At 43.8% G+C, this 21918-nt stretch overlaps 1 protein-coding gene across 6 annotated transcripts in view; it reads right to left on the reverse strand.

Moving 5' to 3' along the window:
* Positions 1 to 21918, reverse strand: part of ctbp2a (C-terminal binding protein 2a) — a 61245-nt gene that overhangs the window by 16388 nt on the left and 22939 nt on the right. For 2 of the 6 annotated variants that reach the window (XM_068720670.1, XM_068720677.1), the window contains exon 1: positions 13843 to 16108. The exons of 2 other annotated variants lie outside the window; for them this stretch is intronic. In XM_068720670.1, coding sequence (XP_068576771.1) covers positions 13843 to 16108 — 2266 coding nt within the window. Of the gene's footprint in view, positions 1 to 4756; positions 5698 to 5737; positions 5749 to 13842; positions 16109 to 21918 lie in introns of those variants that run through there. 2 more of the 6 variants (XM_068720685.1, XM_068720709.1) reach the window with 2 other exon arrangements.

A 21918-nucleotide genomic window follows, 5' to 3' on the forward strand; every position in this document is an offset into this window, starting at 1 on the left:
GAATATTGTACTTATATATATATATATATATATATATATACTGTATATACACATGACATTATGGCAAAGGTATACACAACCACATGCTGATGTTTACTGCAGCTTTTTTCAGGTAAAACTATTAAAATGTGACTCATTTAAACATTGAATTGCTTGAAATAATTTATTTTTTACAGATTATTGCAGAAATACTTTGTTGTAAACCACTGGCACACATTATCATTTCCGGTAGTAATATTATGGGAATATTACACTGCCTTACTGTGTGTCTTATTTGGTTAATAAAGGCTTCTGTAAACTACATTTTTATTACCACACAGACATTATTGATCCTCGGGGGAAATATTACAGAGACTCAGAATTAGGTTTGCAGCAGCAGACTACTGAAATATCATCTGTTGATTTTAAATGTAAGCAGTAACGTAACTGGCAACAGTGACCTTATGTCTGTTGATTTTAGATGATTAACTTAAAGAGAATCAGGCACATTTTTATCAGATCATTACAAGAAGATTATTTATTACTTGTTTTGGAATAATAAAGTAATACAACTTGTTTTATAGGAGTCATGCCATAATAACAAAACAAACCATTACATTCTACGGCCTTCATCTCAGATGGCAAGTTATCGATTTCTAAACTGGCCAAGGAGCCCAAAAAGGGAGAACATAATGGAGTCTTATCCCAATAATCACCCTAGGGTGAACTTCTACCACCCCAACTGATCACACAGCAGCTGGTCTCATGGCAGCACTTGAAGGCCAGAGGTCCAGCTACTAACTATGAAAAATAAACTGCTTCTTTTTATTCACTCCACTTAACTCGTGTCTTGCCACTCTCTCTCTCTCTCTCTCTCTCTCTCTGTTTATATCCCTCTCACTCTCACTCTCTCCCTCCCCGGTTTGGGTCGGCACCAGTCTGGGGAGTTTGGCAGCAGCTTGCCAGCCTCTCCACCTGGCAGCAGACCCAGAACCTGGACTCAAGGAAACAAAAGCAAAGCCAGAACTCTCCTTATCCAAACACAGAGTCCCGCCCCACACCAGACCAAAACCCCAGACTCATTCTTCAGCGGGGTAAAAATGTACCACAGAGTCGTTTTTCAAGTGCCTATTTGCTGTAAACTCTTGTGAGCAAGAGAAATAACATGACTAAAGATGGTTTACATTAGGCGGTAGGATATCTTGGCTGGTAGTCATTCGGATAAAAATGCAAATTGCTTGTGTCAATTTCCTGTTATTGTACCCAAAGCATTTTTTATCAACAGCCAGCATCGTCTGTAAGCCAGCAAGTAATAAAGAAACAAAGCCAACAGCTTGACGAACTAAATCTAAACCGTGTTCAGTGTGACAGCAGATAGTCTTTTCCAGTGGAGGTCATGTGTTGTTACATCCCTCAAGGGAAGCGTGAATGGACTAAGACTGATATCATCCTTTAGCCAGCGCTAATCACAAACTGGATGATTCTCCAGGAAGTATGAAAACTTTTGGCAGAGCTGGCAATAGCCACAAATGGATTACAGATGTTCCAAACTAAAAAGCCTTTTTGGATTCTAACAACAGAAATAGAAGTAATCTTTTTAAACGTAAAAAAAAAAAGCAGAACTCATAGAAGTATGCCTCTCCTCAGTGAATACGATCTGGTGTTTAATTCTCTCGTTTGGAAGGGCTGATCTTGGAAAAGCAGCTCAGAAAGCTTCGCTGCCAGACGCCGTGAGTCAGAGTTTTCAGAGGGAGAAGGATCATTTCCTAAATAGAGAGCAAACAATCAATGACAGAAAATAAACCCCAGCTCAAACCTGTGTTTCTCGGAAATCTTTAAATTGGTATTTAATAACATCACACTACACCAGTTTATTCATTTCTAATGCTGTATTTTCTGACACATCGTGTGCTCTGGTTTTGTGGTTTCATGGATCTACAACATGACGTGACGATTTCATTTGGAAGTGAATGCGCTCCCCACAGATTCACTCGCGGCTTGTTTGCGAGGTCGTCCCACACTTTGAAAGGTACACTTTCCACTTGGGGACTGGAGAGTCGTATTAACTTACCTGCACTGCTGTGATTTCTTGAATAATTACACTGTGTACTTTACCATCTCAAATCTCTGTTAATAGCCCTCTGAGACAGTTTAGCATCCTTACCTCACAGACGAGTGACACACTTTAGAGACTCTCTCTTACATCCTGATGTCTTTTTCGACTGACAGCAAAGCAGCTCATTCTTTTTTTACTCTCCTCTTGCCTCTTTTTTGCTGTATTTCACATCTACTCCCCTTAGTTGTGTGAGAAAGGTGATGAAATGCTCCTAAATTACTCTAAACTGGTGTGATGCATGCCGTGGGCGCTCCCACACCGGTACCCGCATCAACGGAACAATAAAATTGCAAAAACAAAAGGAAGTGAGGAAGATTTTCCATGGCACGATGATGTCAGGGCCACAGCAGCGGTCGCTGGGTTCACAGCGAGCTTTCAGAGAAAACTACTCTGCAGTTGACGCAGAGCCAAAACGGGCTCAACGGGCTTAGGACCAACAGCTGGTTCTGGTTACCTAGCAACTCCCAAGCTGGGGGCCTCAGTGATGGGATAGTCCCAGAGCGAGGAGGAGGAGGAGAAGGAGGAGGGGGCCCGAAGCCGATAACCCAGCGTGCTTTCTTTGTGGCAAGTGCAGCAGCGGGACAGCCAAAGCTTGATCTCATGATATCAAATCTTGCCCCAAAAAAGGCAACGTGCCACCGGCCACCCAACCTGGCAACCCAAGCATGGAGCGCGAGGTTTGCACAAGTGGCACGATCGGTGTTTCTCTGCGGCAGAAATCAGGAACACAAACATGCTCGCTGTGGTACTATGCACACACACACACACACACACACACACACACACACAGTGTTTGGCTGCACTTAACTTCACACACACCCACTGATGATAACCATTAATGATCAGTGATTACCCAGGATGTCACCGAATTTTGTTAAATAACATGTTCAAGGGCATTCGCAGCTCTCGATGCCAACGCTCCCATCTACTCTACTTCTGTTCTCTCAGTGCTGGTTGTGTATGTCCACCTGCATGCTACTTACAATATAAAAACAGCTTGTTAAACTCTATAACGACGCATACATATTAACAAGAAACCGGCGCCTGTATTCTTGGGAGTGTCTACTTTCTTTGGTGTGTTTACGATCCCTTGGCATCTGCAGAAAAAGAAGGGAGGTGTAATCTTTTTTTTGGCAGACTTGCCTCCTCCAGGCCCCCACCGGACCCTATCAGCGCCCGGCTACACCGCCGCCACCCCGGCCTGTTTCTTGTTCCACTATGTGGACACACAAAGACCTTGTTTGTCCTCCCTCTGCCTGCCCTCCTCCAAACTTATCACCACCCAAACGCCCAGCCAAGAGGGGCGAGGGAGGGGAGAGATAAAAGGATGAGAGAAAAGGGCAGGGGCGAAATTACATCTAGAAGTGCGCGGGAGGGAAGAGAAAAAAAAAAGGGAGGGGAAAGCATATGCTGACATAAAGATATCACAGGTGGCGTTGTGGTAAACACAACACAAAGTGAGAGAGGAGAGCATCCATCCATCACTGTCTCTTCTTTAAATGTTATCTTTTGTGCTCTGCGGGTAAGGCCTGGAAACAACCAGGGTCCTGAGACAAAAGGAGCTGCCAGTGCTGATGAACAGCGGACAGTGCTCTCGAGCTATACTTCCCATGCACACACACACACTCTCACACACACACACACACACACACACACACACACACACACACGTGAGTGTGTGCAGGTTAGGAACATGCATACACACAAACCTGAGAGGAGAGGGAGATAAGGCGTTCAAGCTCTGAACGCTGAGAGTTACAAACTACAGACACAAAATCAAGAAGCATGAAACACATTTAACACATCAATCTGCAGAACTCCTTATATTTTCCTGTGAAAATGTAACACATTTTTTGCAGAGCTTTTGTCCCCATGCACCTTAAAGTTATGTTTACTGCTGGCAACATTGATTACTATTAGTTTACACTGAACAAGCTATTTTTGCGATGTTGACAACGCTGGAAAAAAATGGTGAGAAAGTGTGAATAAGCTTCTGATTATGAGCTCCAAGAGTCCTAGTGCAATTAAACAAGGGTTTTGTGGTCAAAATTATATTTTTCATCCAATTTTTCACTACTACTAATTATTTTTTAAATATTTTATTCATTTCATGTTAAGCATAAAAATGAGCACTGATAAATCCACCGATTTACTGACATACGTCTTTATATCCACAGTACATGCCTGAATACACACGCTGTGACAGACAGCATTCACACACAGGACCACCTATTGACTCACATTGAGCCACTCGAACGCCCATTCTGTGACCTGTGACCCTTCAAATGACGGAACATCTCATCTCACCTCCTCTCGCTGCTGTGCAGAGTTCTGTGGTTTCAAACCAAGGAAACACTGACACGCTCACATTGGTGCTTGCCCTCATGCGTGCACACACACAAGCACACACACACAGTTTTCATGACACACTTCATTGCAAAAACATAAGAGGCTCATTAGCTTTTAAGCCAACTCCAACTCTCTCTTCCCCCACCTCTCGCCATTACACACACACACACACACACACACACACACACACACACACACACACACACACACACACACACACACACACACACACCACAGCTTTTTATTATTACCCTTGATGAGTATGTCCACACACACATATATGCACAAGACAATTTGAAACATGCTCCTTGCCTGGGAAATGCTGTCTCCACATTCTTCAAATCAGGAGCTACACATGGCAGAGGAAATGTGGTGGAGAGGGACAAAAAAAAAAAAGAAGAAGAGAAGAAGTGGGGTTGGGGGGGTTATTCTCACACAGTATGTCCTGGGGTTATCCTCTCCTCTCTACCTCCTCTTCCAGCCTCCCTCCTTCCCTCTCTCTGTCTGCTCTTGCTCTCCCACTGCTCGTTTCCAAATCCGTCCTCCTTCGTCACCTCACCCCCAGAAGCTCCATTTCTCAGACGACTGGTACTCTTGAGCGGGGGGGGAGGAAAAAATGGAAGGTGGCACAGGAGGGCAGTGGGTGAGGGAGAGGACGGGAGAGCGAGAACTACGATAGTCACCCCCCGTGCGGTTAAAGCGGCGGCGTCAACTCCTTTAATCTCCAAAGAAGAGGGGGGAGGAAAAAAAAAAAAAATTGGACCTCTACTCGTCTTCAGCCAGAAATCAGCACTTCTGAGCGTCCTCCTCTTTCCGCCTCTTCAGCCAGATCACTCATCTTTTCTCCTCAGCCTCCTCTTTCCTGCTCTGTCTCCCTCTTCTCTCCCTTCACGGCAGGTTTGGGCTATTCATTCAGACGTCAGGCTCACTCCGTCAGCCTTTTGTTGCGAGTCACAGAAAGACAGAGAGAGCGAGCGAGAGAGTGAGCGAGAGCGAGAGAGAGAGAGAAAGAGAGAGAGAGAGGGAGGAAGGGGTAGGGGGAGAAAAATGCTAAAAGACGAAAAAAGACAGAGAAAACAAGCCGGTGCCACAGCTATGCAGAAGAAAATAAAAGAGGGAGGTAAATAAAAAAGACCAAAGAGAGGGAGAAAAAAATCCTTGAAGAGCACCAGTCACAGCGAGAGGTGCAGCGCTCCTGGCACACGTTCGACTCCCTCTTCCATTCTCTCCGACCTTCCCCTTCGCTCAACATATTTTCCTTCTTTTTTTTTTTCCCTCCCTCCCTTCCCTCACTCCCTCCCTGCCTGCCTGCCTTTCTGTTTTATTATTTGTGATCCGGCCTTCACGGTCCTTTAAGAGTGCCAGCCCCTTTCCCCCCCTCTTCTCAGTCTCACTCAGTCTTGCTCACAAACTCTCCTTTGCGATCTCAGTCTGCAATTTTCATCCTCGCTCTTTAACAGGAGTTGATTGGTTTTGCCTTTCAACGAGCCATCAAGTGCGTCACTTCTAAGCTCCAACACCAGCGTTCACTTGTCATGCTTGCACAAAAGGAACCAAGACGAACGTGGAAATCCTGAGACACAGGTGATGACTGTTTCATACAAGGACGAAAGCCGAAGCTGAGGTGTGCACTCACACGTGCATGCAACCAGCAAAGACAGGTTAAATGTTTTACTAGAGCACAAACATCTGGGGTTCAGTCTTTTCAATAGCAAACCCTGCAGTTACAAAATGAATCCTCATATGTAACAATATCTACAACTCTCCACACACCTGCTACTAAGCTCTCTGGGGGATCCGATGGTGATTGTGTGTGTACCTGCAGACACAAGCACAAAGGATTCCTACTCGTGAACTTATGGTAACACTTAGGAAAATCCTCCCTGGAGTCTAATTGATCCTGTGATCTAAACCCAAGCACAGCAGTAACAGCAGTTTTACTACTACGCAGGTGTGAGACTTTGTTTCTGACGGACGCTTTAAAAAGGATTTTGATAATGAAGGTTAAGAAGGGCCTCCGGGTCGTCATACGCAGACACAACACTGCTTTTGTGGAGGGGGAGCATGCGTTCTGAAATCTGGCATCCGTTACAGTTCAGAAGTGCAACCATGTTGATAATCAATGGCAAACATTTTGATTGTTCAAGCTTTTCAAAAGTAAAGATTCACTTATTTTCCTTGTAATGCATCATAGTTAACAAAAGATCTGTTGGTTGGACAAAAGAGAAGAACGCTCTTTGAATATGTCACCTCAGGATATTACAGTATGATGGACATTTTCTACAATTTTCAGAGCGAACAATAAATCAATTAATTAGAACATAATCCGTAGATTAATCAATAGTTAAAAAAATGATAGTTGCAGCGGTAACACTTTTGGTATTAGTGCATGATAGATATGTCAGCAGTATTGTCAGATACTATACGTAACACATTACAGTGCATAACTGTTTTATAGGCTGCATTTTTTAAATATATTTCTTTCTTAATTCAAGTTCAAAGATCCCATTATACAAATGTAAATATGATTTGATATGATTTTTTCTATAAAAAGGCCTTGATTACTTAATTAAAAATGTGTACATTTACATTACAGCTACACATTTTTGCTCATTAAAAAAATCCAAAATCTATGATTATGCAAATGTTTTTCATAAAATAATTGTTAGTTGCAGACCTCTGGTGAACAAATAAATGCGTTCTACTCTTTTTTTTTTGTAACTGTAAAAAAAGTGACCAAAATCAACAAACTACACTTGCAGTATTCTGCTGCATTATGCACACTGTGATTATTGTAGTGTACCGCCTGTATTGATCGTAAGTTCAACAGGAGTGTAGTGAGTTTAAAGGGTTCCATTGAGGAGGTTTTGTTACAACGTGTAATCAGAGATCACAAACCGGGCCCGGAGTAAAAAAGCCCCATTCATGAAAAAGAGAGCGGTAAAATATGACCTCCAAAATTCACCATCCCATCTGCCTCTTCTGATCTACATGAGGTGCTGTTGCCAAATGATTGAAACACGAATGAGGGTGAGAGGAGAAAGAGAGATGGCACAGCTGCAGGTGGACAACAGATGTTGAGGCTTTTTTGTGTATTCTTTTTTTTTTTTCAGGGAGGCGATTGCAGCACATACATTCTTGTTCTCCCATTCATACCCCGTCTGTGCATTGCTCCACCTCTCCAACACCATCCCTCTCCTCCACCTTTCTCTTTCTCTGTGACTTGAGCCAACTGGCCTGATTAGAGAGAGAAAGAGATGTAAAAGAGGATGTGTGTGTGTGTGTGTGTGTGTGTGTGTGTGTGTGTGTGTGTGTGTGTGTGTGTGTGTGTGTTGAGAGTATGAATGTTGGAAGGCGTTGCTTATTACACCTTTCATGTACGCTGTAGGCTTAGTCGAATAGAGTGTGAACAGGCATCCATGAAAAATGAAACAGTGATCCATGAACAAATATGCAGACATGCACAAACGCACAGAGATACTGAGTCATCCAGCACCAGGCTGCTTTAAGTTTAGCTTCCTCAAATGTGTTGTTTTGGCCAAATATCACAAAAGAACATTATATAAATTAAGGATCAAATAGGGAGTGATGGCTGCTCACACACGTACAGACACACTCAAATCCTCTTCCCTGTGTGAGACTAAAAACACTGTGAAACACAATCCCATTTACAGCCCTGTGTAATCCTGAACACGACTGACATGCCGACTGAGAAATGTTTCATATTTTCCTTCGGTGCAAATGAGATTCATCTGCACCTCTAAACATATCCCCCCCCTCGCTTTTGTTAAAACACAGCCAAGCAAAGTGTCAAGTTCTGCAACGCCTGGTCACACACACACACACACACACACGTGCACCAACACGCAACACACACACACACACACACACACACACACACACACACACACACACAAACACACATCGTGCATACAGAGAACATGGTCATCTTTGTCTATTCACTCCGATTTAACACCCGTGAAGATTTCATTTTCTCAAAATGAATAATTCAGGGTGACTCCCCGGTTGGCACTGAGAGGAGACGAGGAAAGGAGATGAAGAGAGAGAATATGAGATGATAGGATAGGAAAGGAAGCAAGAGGATGAAAGGAAAGGAGAGGTAGGAGATGATAGGAGGGGAGGTAGCAGGACTGAGGAGAGTAGGAGTCAGGGTCTTTATGGTTCTCATTTCACTGCTTTTATTCTCCTTTTTTTTTTGAGCTACAAATGTTTGAGCATGTGACCTCTTGTATTTGTCCTTCCTCCACCTCTGCTTCTACAACCTACAGTTAATCACTTCAAGTCTTGCTGAAAGGATGCAGCAAAATGGCCAGAAAGAGCTTTTTCGTCTCCATGGTCAGATTTTACCTTTCAAGGTCCAGTTTCTGTTGATGGCATCAGTACAGACTAATATCTGTATTTTGTACACACATCTACAAATAGACACAGACGTGCCTGCTGACAGGCGTCATTCACTCTCAGAGGGAATTGTGTAAAAATGACAATGACACTGACGGTTCAGGTTTACAAAGCGTTCTTTTTACTCATAATAAAAATAAACCAAATACAATTTTTAGGTTGTCCTCCTGCTATCATTCCCTCCTTCACTTGCTCCAAGAAGCATGACAGAGTTTCCATTTATGTAATCTCCCGTTTGCACTCCTCTACCGATTTCTAAGACTCTATCACGGCCTTTAAAGCGGTCAATACTTCAATATTCAATCTAAAGCAGCCCTCTGTGCATTTAACTCCATTCCTGGGCCTTTCTGGCGCTATCTTCTCCTCTGTTCTGCTGTTTTTGGTTGTGTTCAATCACCTCCCATCCTCCCACTTCCCTCGTTTCCCTAATTTTCCTGCAGACGGGCTCTGCAACCCACAACCACAGTAATGGATGAATGTGCTGAGCTGGGTATGACGTTTGTTTAGAGACATATTTCTCCCATTACCTCCCCCCCCCCCATCTCTACTCTCTTGAGTTAGGAGAGTGTCAGAGAAAAATCCTTTCCTACAAAGATTAATTTACAAATGGAGGGGAGACAAAGAGAAACTGGGATCAATTTATACAAAGAAAATGAGTACTTAAGATTCATATAAATCAAATGCTGTGAATGTGACCACAGACTTTATTCACTCATGAGGGGAAAGGAAATCACTCCCTGATATTAAGTGAAACCTCTGGAGGTGAGAGGAACTCTGTACTGTGCCACAACAGACGCCACACCTGCCAACAGCAGCTTGCACACAGACACAAATACAAAGAACACACACAGGCTGTTTAGAGCGTGTGATGTGGGAGAATAGGATGTCCCCAATGTCCCTCAACATAGACACACAGCAGTATCCTTGATGATTAACAGACATGGCCATCAGCTTTAATTATCTCAACTTTGCAAATTTGGTTTGGCTCTAAATACGACACCCATAAGCCTTTGCCGCTATTGCAATTGGGAACTAAATACTGCACCGTAGTCAATCAATTCATACAAAATTGACTCCGAATGAGATAATTACTTGATTATGTTTCCAAAATGTGTTCTCTCATCTACATTTCTATGTACCCAAGTTTGTAACTTTGTTTTTTTATTAAACAACCAGATATGTTCTGACACGTTTACCAAAAGATTTTACACATCCAAGCCTTGGAAGTGCTCCAACTGCCAGGCACTTATTATTGTATCCACACCGAGTCAACAGTACTTTGACTTACCTTTTTAATTTGACTTTTTACAGATTGAAACAGAAGAGGCTTTACATTTTCAAAAAGCACAATTACGATAATATCTTTGTCACTCCTTTGTTGCCCGGAAAACACCCCAATTTAATCCAATGGCTGCATTACTAAAGGTTGCAGCACTGGTAAAACTATATAGCAGAGTGACCAGCAGCGTAAAAAACAACCTTTGACTGTCAGCCCAGATTAAGGCCAAAGTTTGACCCTCAAAGTCTAAATGCAACACTGATAGCTAGCCTCATCTCCATTGAGAGTCCAAGGTTGACTGACAGCTGTCAACGCCCTGTTTCCCCTCCCCCGCCCTGCAAGCAATCATCATCTATCAGCAGCTGGACTGTGTGTGTGTGTCTCTCTCTCTCTCTCTCTCTCTCTCTCTCTCTCTCTCTCTCTCTCTCTCTCTCGCTTAATCCCTCACTCTGTATAACAACTGCCGGAAGCTCTGACCTGGACCCAGTTAATACATAATCTGCCATCTCCAAAACTAATACGCCACACCCCTCCCCCCCATCATCACGCCAGGCCTGAGCAAGGAGGAAAAATTGCGGCTAGTGTGTCATGCAGATCAGAACTGACCTGAGCCGGCATCCGGTCGCCTAGCCAGAGTCCACGGAAGGAAACCAACACACTCGGCAGGGTGGAGGTGAAAGAGTGGAAGTCCCACAGTATCATATACGGTCATTATGCCGGAGTGGGGGATGGGGAGGCCTAGTTAGTCATATAAAGGCGGGGTCTTGCTCAAGGGTATTCCACAAAGCATCATATACCGAGGAGGGCGGGGGCATGCCATCTGTATTTACACAAGGGCTATTAGTTCAGAGAGACATTCTTTTTGGTTGTGGGTGCAACTCAACTAATTAATTGTCTGACGCTTTCAGAATATCAGGCGCTCATAACAAATTGGATTTTAGGGAATGCAAAACGTGTTATTGCTGCAATATAATGTTATAAATTTGAATAATTTATTTTAACTGAAAGGCTAAATAATATTTTGTCGGGTCAAAAATGTATAATTCCTTTTAAAAATATACAAGAAAATGCTTTTATTTTGTATTTATCACCCATACAAAGGATGAATATGATTAATTAATACCTTCTCCCTAATGCATTAGCTTAACAGACATATTGTTAAAAAATAAGTAACGTGCATTTGCAGTGTTTTCTGACAATGGACCGACCTTTTTACTAGAGGCAAATCTGCCTACGATTACCACCAAAACCACACGTTGCCTAGCAACATACAATTTAGGAATATGCTTTCAGAGCAGCTTTGCGGCTGTGTCCATTAACAGATGAAATTACCAAAGCAACAAATGTCAGCTACATGCAAATTAGGTCTACTCTGCTGACTGTGTGTGTACCAACAATGCGATGCGTGTGTATGTGGCAGACTGGAAGAAAAAAGCACGGGTCCTCCTGTGCTAGGAGCAGCAGTTTGTTTTGACAGTCAAGCAATGGGGATCATTTAATATCTATAATATTCTTAAGGCCAAAATATCTGAGAGGCAAGAGAGAGCAATCATGTGTGTTCCCAGTCTGCCTTGGACCCCCATTTTATTCCATTTCAACCTACTGGCAAAGTGAGGTAGTTCACAGAGTCGAGCAGAAAGCCAGGAAGCTGGTCTGAACAAAATGAGAATATCTGTGGATTAGTGCAGCAGTGGAAATGGAGGATCTGAAGGATTAAACCTCCTCCCCTCTCTTCTCATTACAACCTGCACAGAGAAAATTACACACAATCACACATCGGCCATCAGCACTGTAATTTGATTTTATCTTTCCAGTGATGCTGCTAGTCTGCCTCTGGTGAGCAGGTGTTGATGGAGAAATCAGTCCTTATTGCCCAAAATGTCTGAAATATATTTTTATCAGGCCATGGGTGTGAAAAGAAGATAATTTTGTTACCATGAATTAAAGCTTTAATCTGATATGGATAAATGATTCAGGTGATTACACAATAAGGATGCATTCAATGAGTGAATTCATTTCATTTCAGACTGGAATCAAAACTTGAATTTGGGACACAGATGGAAATAAAATGTAAAAAAAAAAAAAAAAACCAGCTGGAAAAAACAACTATATAATGAAAAGTTTGCCTTTAACTCAACAGCCGGGTCAGCAGCAGGACTGATGGAAGGCTGTGTATCCTGATTGGCTATAAAGGCTTTCCAGGCTACTCTGGTGCACCCACCTTATTATCATAATGCAATAAAACAACCATGTGTACTACAACAACAGCTTGGGGGCTGTGAAGAGCAGAAAGGTCTTCATCAAAAACAGCTGCAGTAACAATCATACCACAGCTAAAGAGCTACATACAACTAATCCTGCAACACTATGAATACTGTATAGTTGAGGCAGATTAAATGATTTTAAAAGTGGCCTGAGCTTTTGATTTTGCTCCAATTGCTCACAAAGAGAAAATATCTTTGCAAGCAGACTGTGCCAAAATCAGACACACACATTGTTCACACATGCACACACACAAATGCCAGGACACAGTCAACCCTACCGCACACTATATCTGACTTTTCTGATGATAGAAGTGTAAATGTAAACTGTTCACACATGAATGCAGCGACTGACAGACTGTAACATGAAGTCAGTGTGCAGTTGTTAAAATTTAAAAAGGTATCAGAAAGGGTGCTGACAGCTACTCCTCCCTAACCCTCCATACTGCGCCTCATCAATGCTGTTTTGTGTTGTATTTGATGGGGCGATATGTCATTCTGACAAAAGAACCACATGAGATTACTGAAATAATAAAGGACTTGACACAAAGTATATGGAAGTCTGACAAATCTGGCTCTCACAGAGATAAGCAGACAAGAAAGCCGGATGTAAGTATCGTTTTAGGATCGTGGCAAATGTAGAAACCAAAATTAGGGCAGGGAATGGATTGCCAGATTGTCAAAGCAAAAGTTATTTTTTTACGGTATTTAATCATAATCCTGACAACAGCTTTGGAAAAGGGATAGTCAGCAAGCAATTTAGATTTCACTCTACTGGACTAGATGAGAAAGAAAGCCACGCCATTTATCTATTGTTGATGTAATGAGAACAAACACAGGACAGCAAACAAATGACAGCACTGACCAGAAAGATAAAACGATTTACAAAAAGTGCTCACTTAATATTCTCATTGTTTTTGGGCTTTCTTAAGGTCACACATCATGCATTACACCAGCATGCACATTCAGCTAAATAGATCACAAGCCCTTCAGCTGAATGATGGTTTCACAAACCAGTATACAAAAAACCCACAAAAAAAACCCACTGATTTGACTGAGATGGTATGCACACCAACGATTCATCACAATGAAGGGTGAAAATACATTTCTGGTGCCCTCTTATTCTTTAAAAGCAAAGACTGCAACCCAACACTCAAGTTGTTGCTTTCAGTATACTGAATGGCTCTTAGAAATTGTGAAGGCATGATATGATTCTTAACAATGCAGCAGCAGTGCTTTGTGGAGCTATTCAAAGCAATGAGAGGATTTGAGAAAGGAGTCTTACATAAAGCATGGCAAAAATGAAGAGCTCTAGCACAAATCAATTTTCTTATCCATCTAAAATATGTGAAACAGCGATAAGAAAGTGCAACCAAATTAAACAATTAATCGAAAAAAAAAACAGATGATAAGAATGAAAGGAGAGAAAAATAATTTACTTGTATCTGGTGACGCCATAGTGGACACGATGACTGGTGGACCCGTGCGTCGACTTAGTTTCTGGTTAACAGCCAGGGTACTTTGGCCTGGGGGTCCCATAGGGATGAGAGCATTGTCCTGTGCAGATCCCCCACCCTTACGCATCATCTGAGGACTGGGGTGAGGGCTGTGCATGGGTGACAATGGCAGTATGTTCCTGTCCCTCTTCATCAGCTCCATAGGCACTGTGTAATTGGTAGAGTACGCTTTAGGGACCTGTTGTGGTGGCTGAGTTAAAGCTGGCATGGACACAGGCATCTGCTGTGGCATACCTGACATGGAGTGCATAGACCCTTGAATGGAAGGCATTGACCCAGTCATTTGCTGTGGCATCATCTGCATACCATGCATGGGCATCCCTGACATTGTCCCCCCAGAAGAGTAGGCTGACATGGGTCTTGATTGAACAGGCATAAGTGCTCCAGTGTATGACCCCGGGGAGCGAGGTGGTTGACCTGGGTAGCCTCCAGAGGCTTCCATGAGGTGCTGAGACGGGGCACTGTTGGGCCTCCTACCCATTACATCTCCCATCCTTGGGGAGATGGTCTGCATGCCCCCAGGGGTCTGTGGGTGCATCATTTGGGCATCCAAGGTTAAAGCCTGTGAGGGGTGCGTTGGATGATGGTGCTGCTGGTGGTGGTAGATGTCTGAGCGATGGCTAAAGCTATTGGAGCGGCCTCTCATGGGTGTCTGAGGTTGGGAAGGGGCTGGCGGCGCCTCAGTGGACCGCTTGCAGTTGTGGACCAAGCGAGACAGTACACGAGCCTGGCCGAGGTTGGGGGCGACGGTGCGGACATCATTCTCCTCCATAACAGCCAGCATGCTAGTGGAGTCAAATCCCTGGTGGATAAGTGAGGAGATGGTGCTCTCAGAGAGGCCCTCATTTCGCAGAAGGGCAAGGAATTCAGGGTCAACTGTCTTCTTGGGGTCCAAAGGTAAAGGCGTCTGTGGGGCAGTGGGGGGAAGAGGAGGAAGAGGAGCAGGAAGTGGAGTGACTGGTGGAGGAGGGATTGAAGTTTGGGCCGCCTGCACAAGGGCTGGTGCAATTGGAGCAACTGCTGCGGTCTGCACTGTGGCAGGTGGAGCGGCAAGTGGAGCCATCATAGAAAGGTTAGGGTCAGAGGAAGGCATTGTAGGTGGAGGTGGCAGGGGCTGTTGCTGTTGCAGATGCTGCTGTAACTGTTCTTGCTGAAGTTGCTGTTGCTGTAACTGCTGTTGTTGAAGCTGTTGCTGTTGTAATTGTTGCTGTTGAAGTTGTTGCTGCTGTATTTGCTGTTGCTGAAGTTGCTGTTGCTGTAACTGCTGCTGTTGTATCTGTTGCTGTTGAAGTTGTTGCTGCTGTATTTGTTGTTGTTGCTGCTGTTGGATGGTGTAGGGTGAGGCGGTCTCTTGCCTCATAATCATACCTTGACTGGAAGGATCTACTACTAGACAGGTGGCACCCTGCTGCTGGGGATCCAACGGACGACCGTTAATATCAGTATAGACCGTTTGACCAGTCATAGGTGGAGGCTCACTGGCATACCGAGGAGATGCATGCTCCATACCATAGTGTGCAGGAGATGGCTCCCGAGAGGGTATGCGCTGTTGGCCATCTGACGTCATTTTGGCAGCAGTTCCAGCAGTATAACCCCTAGTCATCTCATGTGCAGTTGGAGGGGGAGGGGGAGGAGGTAGAGGCGATGTAGGGGCTTGAGGTCCTGCTCTTCCTCCCTGACCTTGATCCCACACAGCACGAGCCCCAGGTGCCATCCCAAAGTGAGAGCCAGACCTACTGAGTGGATGAGGGTGAGGCGGCGGAGGCGGGTGTTCAGGCCGGTAAAAGCCCTCGGGTGGCCGAGGAGTCATGGCCGGGTCATGGGAATAGTAATCCTGATGCGAAATGGATCCTCGATGAGCCATGGGCGCTCGTTCGTAATTGTTTAGATCAGGAACAGAGCCCTTCCTCAGCCCCCGCGGGTCCTGTCGCTCTGCGTAAAGTTGTCCGTACAGAGAGTCTTGGCAGGAATACGGGTTGCGTTTCAAATCCAGGTCAGGGGGACGCACTCCTGGTGGAGGTTCGTACCACCCTCCTCCCTCTCCGTATGACAGAGAGTTCCGCCGGCCAGCTACTCTTGCCTGCTGCTCGTAGACACTCTCAGTCCTGTCCCACTGACCCTCATTCCCCCCTAATGTGTCCCAACTGTGGGAGCGACCAAGACTCAACTGTTTGTTAGGGACAAGCATTGGCAAAAAAGGAAAAAGGAGAGAAAAAGATTACGGAGCAAAAGAAGAAAAAAAAAGCACAAAACAGAAGAAAATGTTCCGCTTCTACCTGTTTTTGTGAGAGTTGTCTTTCAAGTCTTCTTGTACTGTAGCACCAAAACAATTAAACGGAGAGAGGGAAGAGTAGAACAAGCAAAAAAGGAAAATGAAGCTGTGTGTGCCGTTTCACCTGATATCGGGTTGTAATATTGTAAGTCCGCGCTATCAGGTGACTCCCCCTTTGGCTGTCCGTCCTTGAATAATTAATCACTGGTCATGCTGCCTTGTTGCGCGCGAGGAAAGCAGACACCACACACAAACACATTACACACGACCACACAAACACAGCACAATGCAACGGTAGCACAGCTACTCCATGAAAGACATGGTAGCAGGGTGCATGCTTGAGATGGCCAGCAAAGGCTGATAAAAAAAGACAAAAAAATGAAAGGAGTGGATAGGTTGGGTTATAGGTTGGGATGGGCAGGGGCTTGTACTAATCCAGTAGGGTTTATCTCTTGCTTCTCCGGGACGTTTTACTCGCTCTGTCGATTGCTATGAGGGATTACAACTGAATAAATCCTGTTTAATTCCACTTCCCACTATGACGTCACGTGAACCAGATAAAAGCGTATCTGGTGATGATGATGATATGATGATGGCAATGATTAAGAATCCACCCCCAAACCCCCTTACCCTGTCTTGAAGAGTCACCTACCTGAAGCTGTTGATGATGCACTGTCGTCAACAGGTTTCAGTATCTAGATTCTCAGCGCGGGGAGGGGAGGCCAGACAGGGTGCCGGCTTCATTGAATACAAATGAAATACAGTTCTCTCAGCTAAGTCCCATGTGCTGTCAGTAAACATCAAATCCACTCTGATTGGACACTAATCCTCCAGGCCCCATGCTTGCAGTAGAGCCACCACGCAACTGCTGCCCAACTCTGAAATGTCCTTGATGCCTTTGTGGCGAACACAGTCACTGCCCCACTCTGCTCAATATGAGATCACTCAGACCTGCTGTTTGTATGTTAACTGAAGGACATGCAGACTGCAGAATGCATAACCAAATCTACCTAAAATGTTTGTCTTATTTGCCCTCACAATGATTGTCATTTCAAGCAATATCACCATCGTCAATATTACCATCTGTCATGTAGAGTACAAAGTGTTAAATGAAGGCCATGAGCAGAGTCCAAATAGTTTTATTTGGCCATTACATGATTTCTAACCATATGCATCTTACTGCACCTTCCCCCCCTTTCCTAAAGCTACTCTGATCTCCTTCACTTAGAGAAGCTCTGTAATCTGGATTTGCCCCTTTGCAGAGAAAAGTAAAACCCTAGGGGAGTGTGGTGTGTGTGTGTGTGTGTGTGTGCATCTGTATGTGTGTCTGTGTGTGGAAGCGGGGGGAGGTTTTTGTAACAGCATTTAATACAAAGCACCTACAACCTTTGCCTTACAAACATACTATGCCTTTTGAGCTGCAACACAACACAAGCTCATTCTACTTCATTCAAATATGAAATTGTCTCGTGGAAGAAGCTCTTTGCACTAATGCTGCAGCATTTTATATTATGTTTGGCCATAAGCAAACATGAAGATTCATCATTTTGTCAAACCAAGGTGATGCTCAACATAGGACGCTGAAGGTGTTTCTGCTTAGCTGCCTGCATGTCTCACTTCATGTCACTGTGGCTGAAACCTGATTCCTCCTGCAGAGGATTCCTGTTTATTAATGCATGAAAACAGATGTAAGGTGAGGAAGTGTCCGTTTCCATCCAAATCTAATCTCAGAGCGAGGCGGAGTAGTAATACATATTTTAGATTGTGAAGGAAGTCTTGTTAATTACTGTCTCAGCATATTGAGAAAAGTTCCTGAATATCTTAGTGCCTGTGGAAGCTGTGCAGGCATGTTGGTTATCCACACTTATATCTTGTTTAATCAGAGTTATGAAATTAGAGTAGGAAGAGATCAGACGCGGAGCAGAGTATTCTGCTATTTTCACAAGATGACAGGAAAAAGCTGACGACAGTGGCTCCAAAATCAGTTGACTGACAACTTTTTTTTTTTTTTGGTAAGGTCAAAGGAACATGAGTCAGCTTGATGTTAAAAGGTAATTAAAATGGGAAGGTGAGGAGGCAAGAGCTCTCACAGAGATCAAAAAATGATTGTAAAGATGAATTAGGCTCAGAGTTGGAAAGAAAACCCATTTACATTCATCAGAGCAAAGCTATTATGGAGTCAATCACATTTTGCAGCCATTTCAAGTACGGGTGTCACTTGTCACCTGAAGGCACAGTTTTTCCTGTTTTTTATTTGAATCATCTGTAATATAGAAACTAATTTCCTTGTCAAAATCCTTTGTAAAAGCCAATCTTCATGTATATCAGTTTTAATTTTAAAGCTCATATCATTGCAAGGTTGGCAATCTCTTTTAGCCTTAAGACTTGAAACTAGCTGCTTAGATTTAGGAGAAAATGTTCAGAGTCAATACATAAACACACATCCATGTCAAGGGCGGCATCCTATAGAGTATCTGTGATCCCCTGGCTTCCCCAACCTCATCCACTCCACTCATTACTTCTTCTAGCCCGGCTCTCAAGAGACTCTAGCTTTCAGTGCAGCAGATCACTCATCCCCACAAAGTCAACCTCAAACAGAGAGACAGGAGCAGAGGTGTGTACTCAGGGTTTGCCGATCTAATCCTGACAGAAAATGTAAATCACAGAGTTCTGTTTGCCTCAAACTAAACAATGTTTGACTTTCAAATTCTAATGTTTCTCCATTTGCCATACATGCCAGACTGTGCACACAACGCCAGATTCACTGTAACAGAGGGATTTAGGAATTAAGCCGGGGATTTTAGAACAAATATAATACCACCCCAGCAGAAGCTTATAAAGACCTTACATTGAATAAGACTCGACTGGTGAAAAACGTGAGTAAAACTTTTTAGAAAGAGTAAATGAACCTTGAGTGAAGATGCAATTAGGTAGTTCAGGGCTCTTTCAACAGCTAATAGATTTCAGAAAACTCTACTCTAGCCTGGTATAGTGTATTACTTTTCCATCTCTCAGTATGGGAGAAAATTGCATTGAGCAGCAAGTAACAACACAAACATGATGTACAACAGTGAGATCTGTGGCTAATCTGTCACACAAGACGCTTGCCGTTGTTTAATAAACACTCCACATCTCAATGTCACTCAACCCTCTCAGTCCCTGCCTCCATATTAACATCACAGCCGAGCCAGCAGGAGAACGGGATGTCGATCGCTTTACGTGTGCGCTCGTGGGTGCATGTTTTAACCATGTAAAATGTTTGCATGCCTTGCCAATCAGAGGGTTCACATGCAACAATCCCATTTAGAATCTGTCTATCCACTGACACACACACACGCTCGGCTTGCACGATCATGGATCCCCGCTCCACCTTTTTGACCCCGTTCTGCTCGTCTTGTGACGTGCATCAGTGACAGCGGCGGCCACAGCGCTTCGTTAATGTCCCTTTCATTCACACACGCAAAGCGCCGCTAAAGCCTTGGCCTCGGCCTGACGTGCATACATGAATAATCATGCCAACTCAAAGTGAATGCTGCACTGCAACAGAAATAAAAACAACTGTCTCCTGCAGTGTGACACGGCACGTACTCAAGGCATGATTTGAATGTTAAACACACATTGATTTATGCATGAGCGTGGGGCAGGAGGCACTAACTGGAAATGGGATTACAATGCCAGTTTGGCCGCAAAGAGCGCTGTCAGATGAATTGTAATGCACACTTAACAGACACGACATGGCTGCCTTGCATGTGTTTCCAGTGGGATTATTTATCTAAAACATCTCCATAGGGACTAAATGGACTGTAAAATGGAGGTCAATGGCTATGAGGCTAGTACTTATCTAAATGACAATCACAATTGACATACAGTTTATTATCTATTTTCCTAGTATACATGCACCACATAAACGCAGCAAGAAAAGCCAACAAATTCTCCCGAATTTCCTCGATGTCAACAATGTAGAGATCCATCTACCCATAATCCACCGTCTTTGAGCGCTTTCTCGCCAACCCATCTTTCACTCAATCTCCAGCCCGATCCGGGGAAGACACAGGTCATTTAAATACTTAGTGTCGTAGCTGAAGAATTCATTTTGAAACTTGATTTTTCCAGGAACTCATGTCCAACTTTCAATAACAGCAAAGCTACATGCCAGCTCAAACAGAGGCAAATACAGACACTGAGAAGAGAAGGGAAACCGTACCAGAAAATTACATTCAGGTGTGCACAAGAGACAGTCACACTTTAATGATAATAATAACACAATCACATGTGCCAGTTTGCAGCAAATTATTATAAAAATTTCCTTCCAAAAAAACCAACACTTTTTACCATTTTTCATCTGCTCTTTTCCTTTCTCACCCCCCCCTCTCCAGTTCTCCATGCCCCTCCACAAAGCCTATAAAGGGGTCGCGGGTTTTGGTGTGGAGCCTGGAACAAGCCCGAGGGGGGGTCAGGCCCAGAGAGTGCTCCGATGACTTCATACCAGAACTGGATGCCAGAGCGTGGGGAGATGAGTGGGAGGGAGGGACGAAAGCAGAGAGGTGGATGCAGCAAAGCCCTGAATCTGTGCTGAAAAGCTCTGGATACGAATCCCCCCCCCCCTCCTCCTCCTTGCAGGGGAGGATGACATCAGGACACCCCCCCTCCCTTTTTCTCCACAGCCTCCCTGATTGTCGTCTCTCGCAGGTCCCTTAAATGTGAGACTATGAATAATTCACAGACTAAGTTTTACAGTATTTTTGCTTGACTGGCCACATTATTTATTGTTCACTGTTTAAACATCTCCTCTTGTTGTACACGTGACAAAACAAGATTATCAAGGATTAACATATTTATTTAACTGCCAACTAAAACACTTGGACTCGCCATGACAAATTCCACTACCCCACCTTGTGGTGTTTGCATCCAAGCACAGATTTACAACTTGTAAATCAACATTCAGGAACATGCTGTTACTGCGACCTAGTTCACGTCGCACTGCCGCTCACATCCCATCCCTGCCCAGATCAGTCAGTTAGCTCTGGCTAAACGGCAATGGCAACGACTCACGCGGCTGCCCAAGCCAATGCATGCTGGGTACACAGATGGAGCGGACAGAAGGAGAAACGGAGAGAGAGGGAGAGAGTGAGAGAGAGAAAAAGGGGGGGGAATGAGAGAGAGAGAGTATGGGAACTGATGCTCACAACAGATGTTTGCCACAGTTCCCTTATTGCAGTTACACTCTTCTTGGCACTTTATCAAACCCACAACAGAAGGAGCAATTGCACCATATACATTTTGAAAGCTGATATCTAAAACAAACAACGCTGTTAGGATTAATAGAGGAATAGAAAAGAAAAGTGTCGTATTTGTATAATGACTTAAAACTCCCTTTGCTTCACTTTAAACAGATTATGTTTAATCAATTAGTTGATTACTCTGTTTTAGATTTAGCAGAGGTGAGCCCCCTCTGCTAACATCAGAAACAATATATACATACTGTTTATATTTCATACTTATATTTGCTAATAGTTGGTTAATAGTGAAAAATGTCCAACGCCTTATTTATTTTGAGTCGAAAACCCAAAGATAATTAGATGAACTAGCTGTAGATGATTCCATAATGTTTAATAAAAGCGGTTATTGTTTAGGCTGTGTTCTCCTAACAAAAGCGATCTCAAGGCGTGATGCTTATAGAGCCGGGGGTTTTATCAGCTCGGCTAAAACAATTTCCTCAGGGAAAA

The sequence above is a fragment of the Cebidichthys violaceus genome, unplaced genomic scaffold, assembly GCF_023349555.1.
Source record: "Cebidichthys violaceus isolate CVI_PGR_0920_01 unplaced genomic scaffold, fCebVio1.0.p SCAF_10, whole genome shotgun sequence".
NCBI classification, from domain to species: Eukaryota; Metazoa; Chordata; class Actinopteri; order Perciformes; family Stichaeidae; genus Cebidichthys; species Cebidichthys violaceus.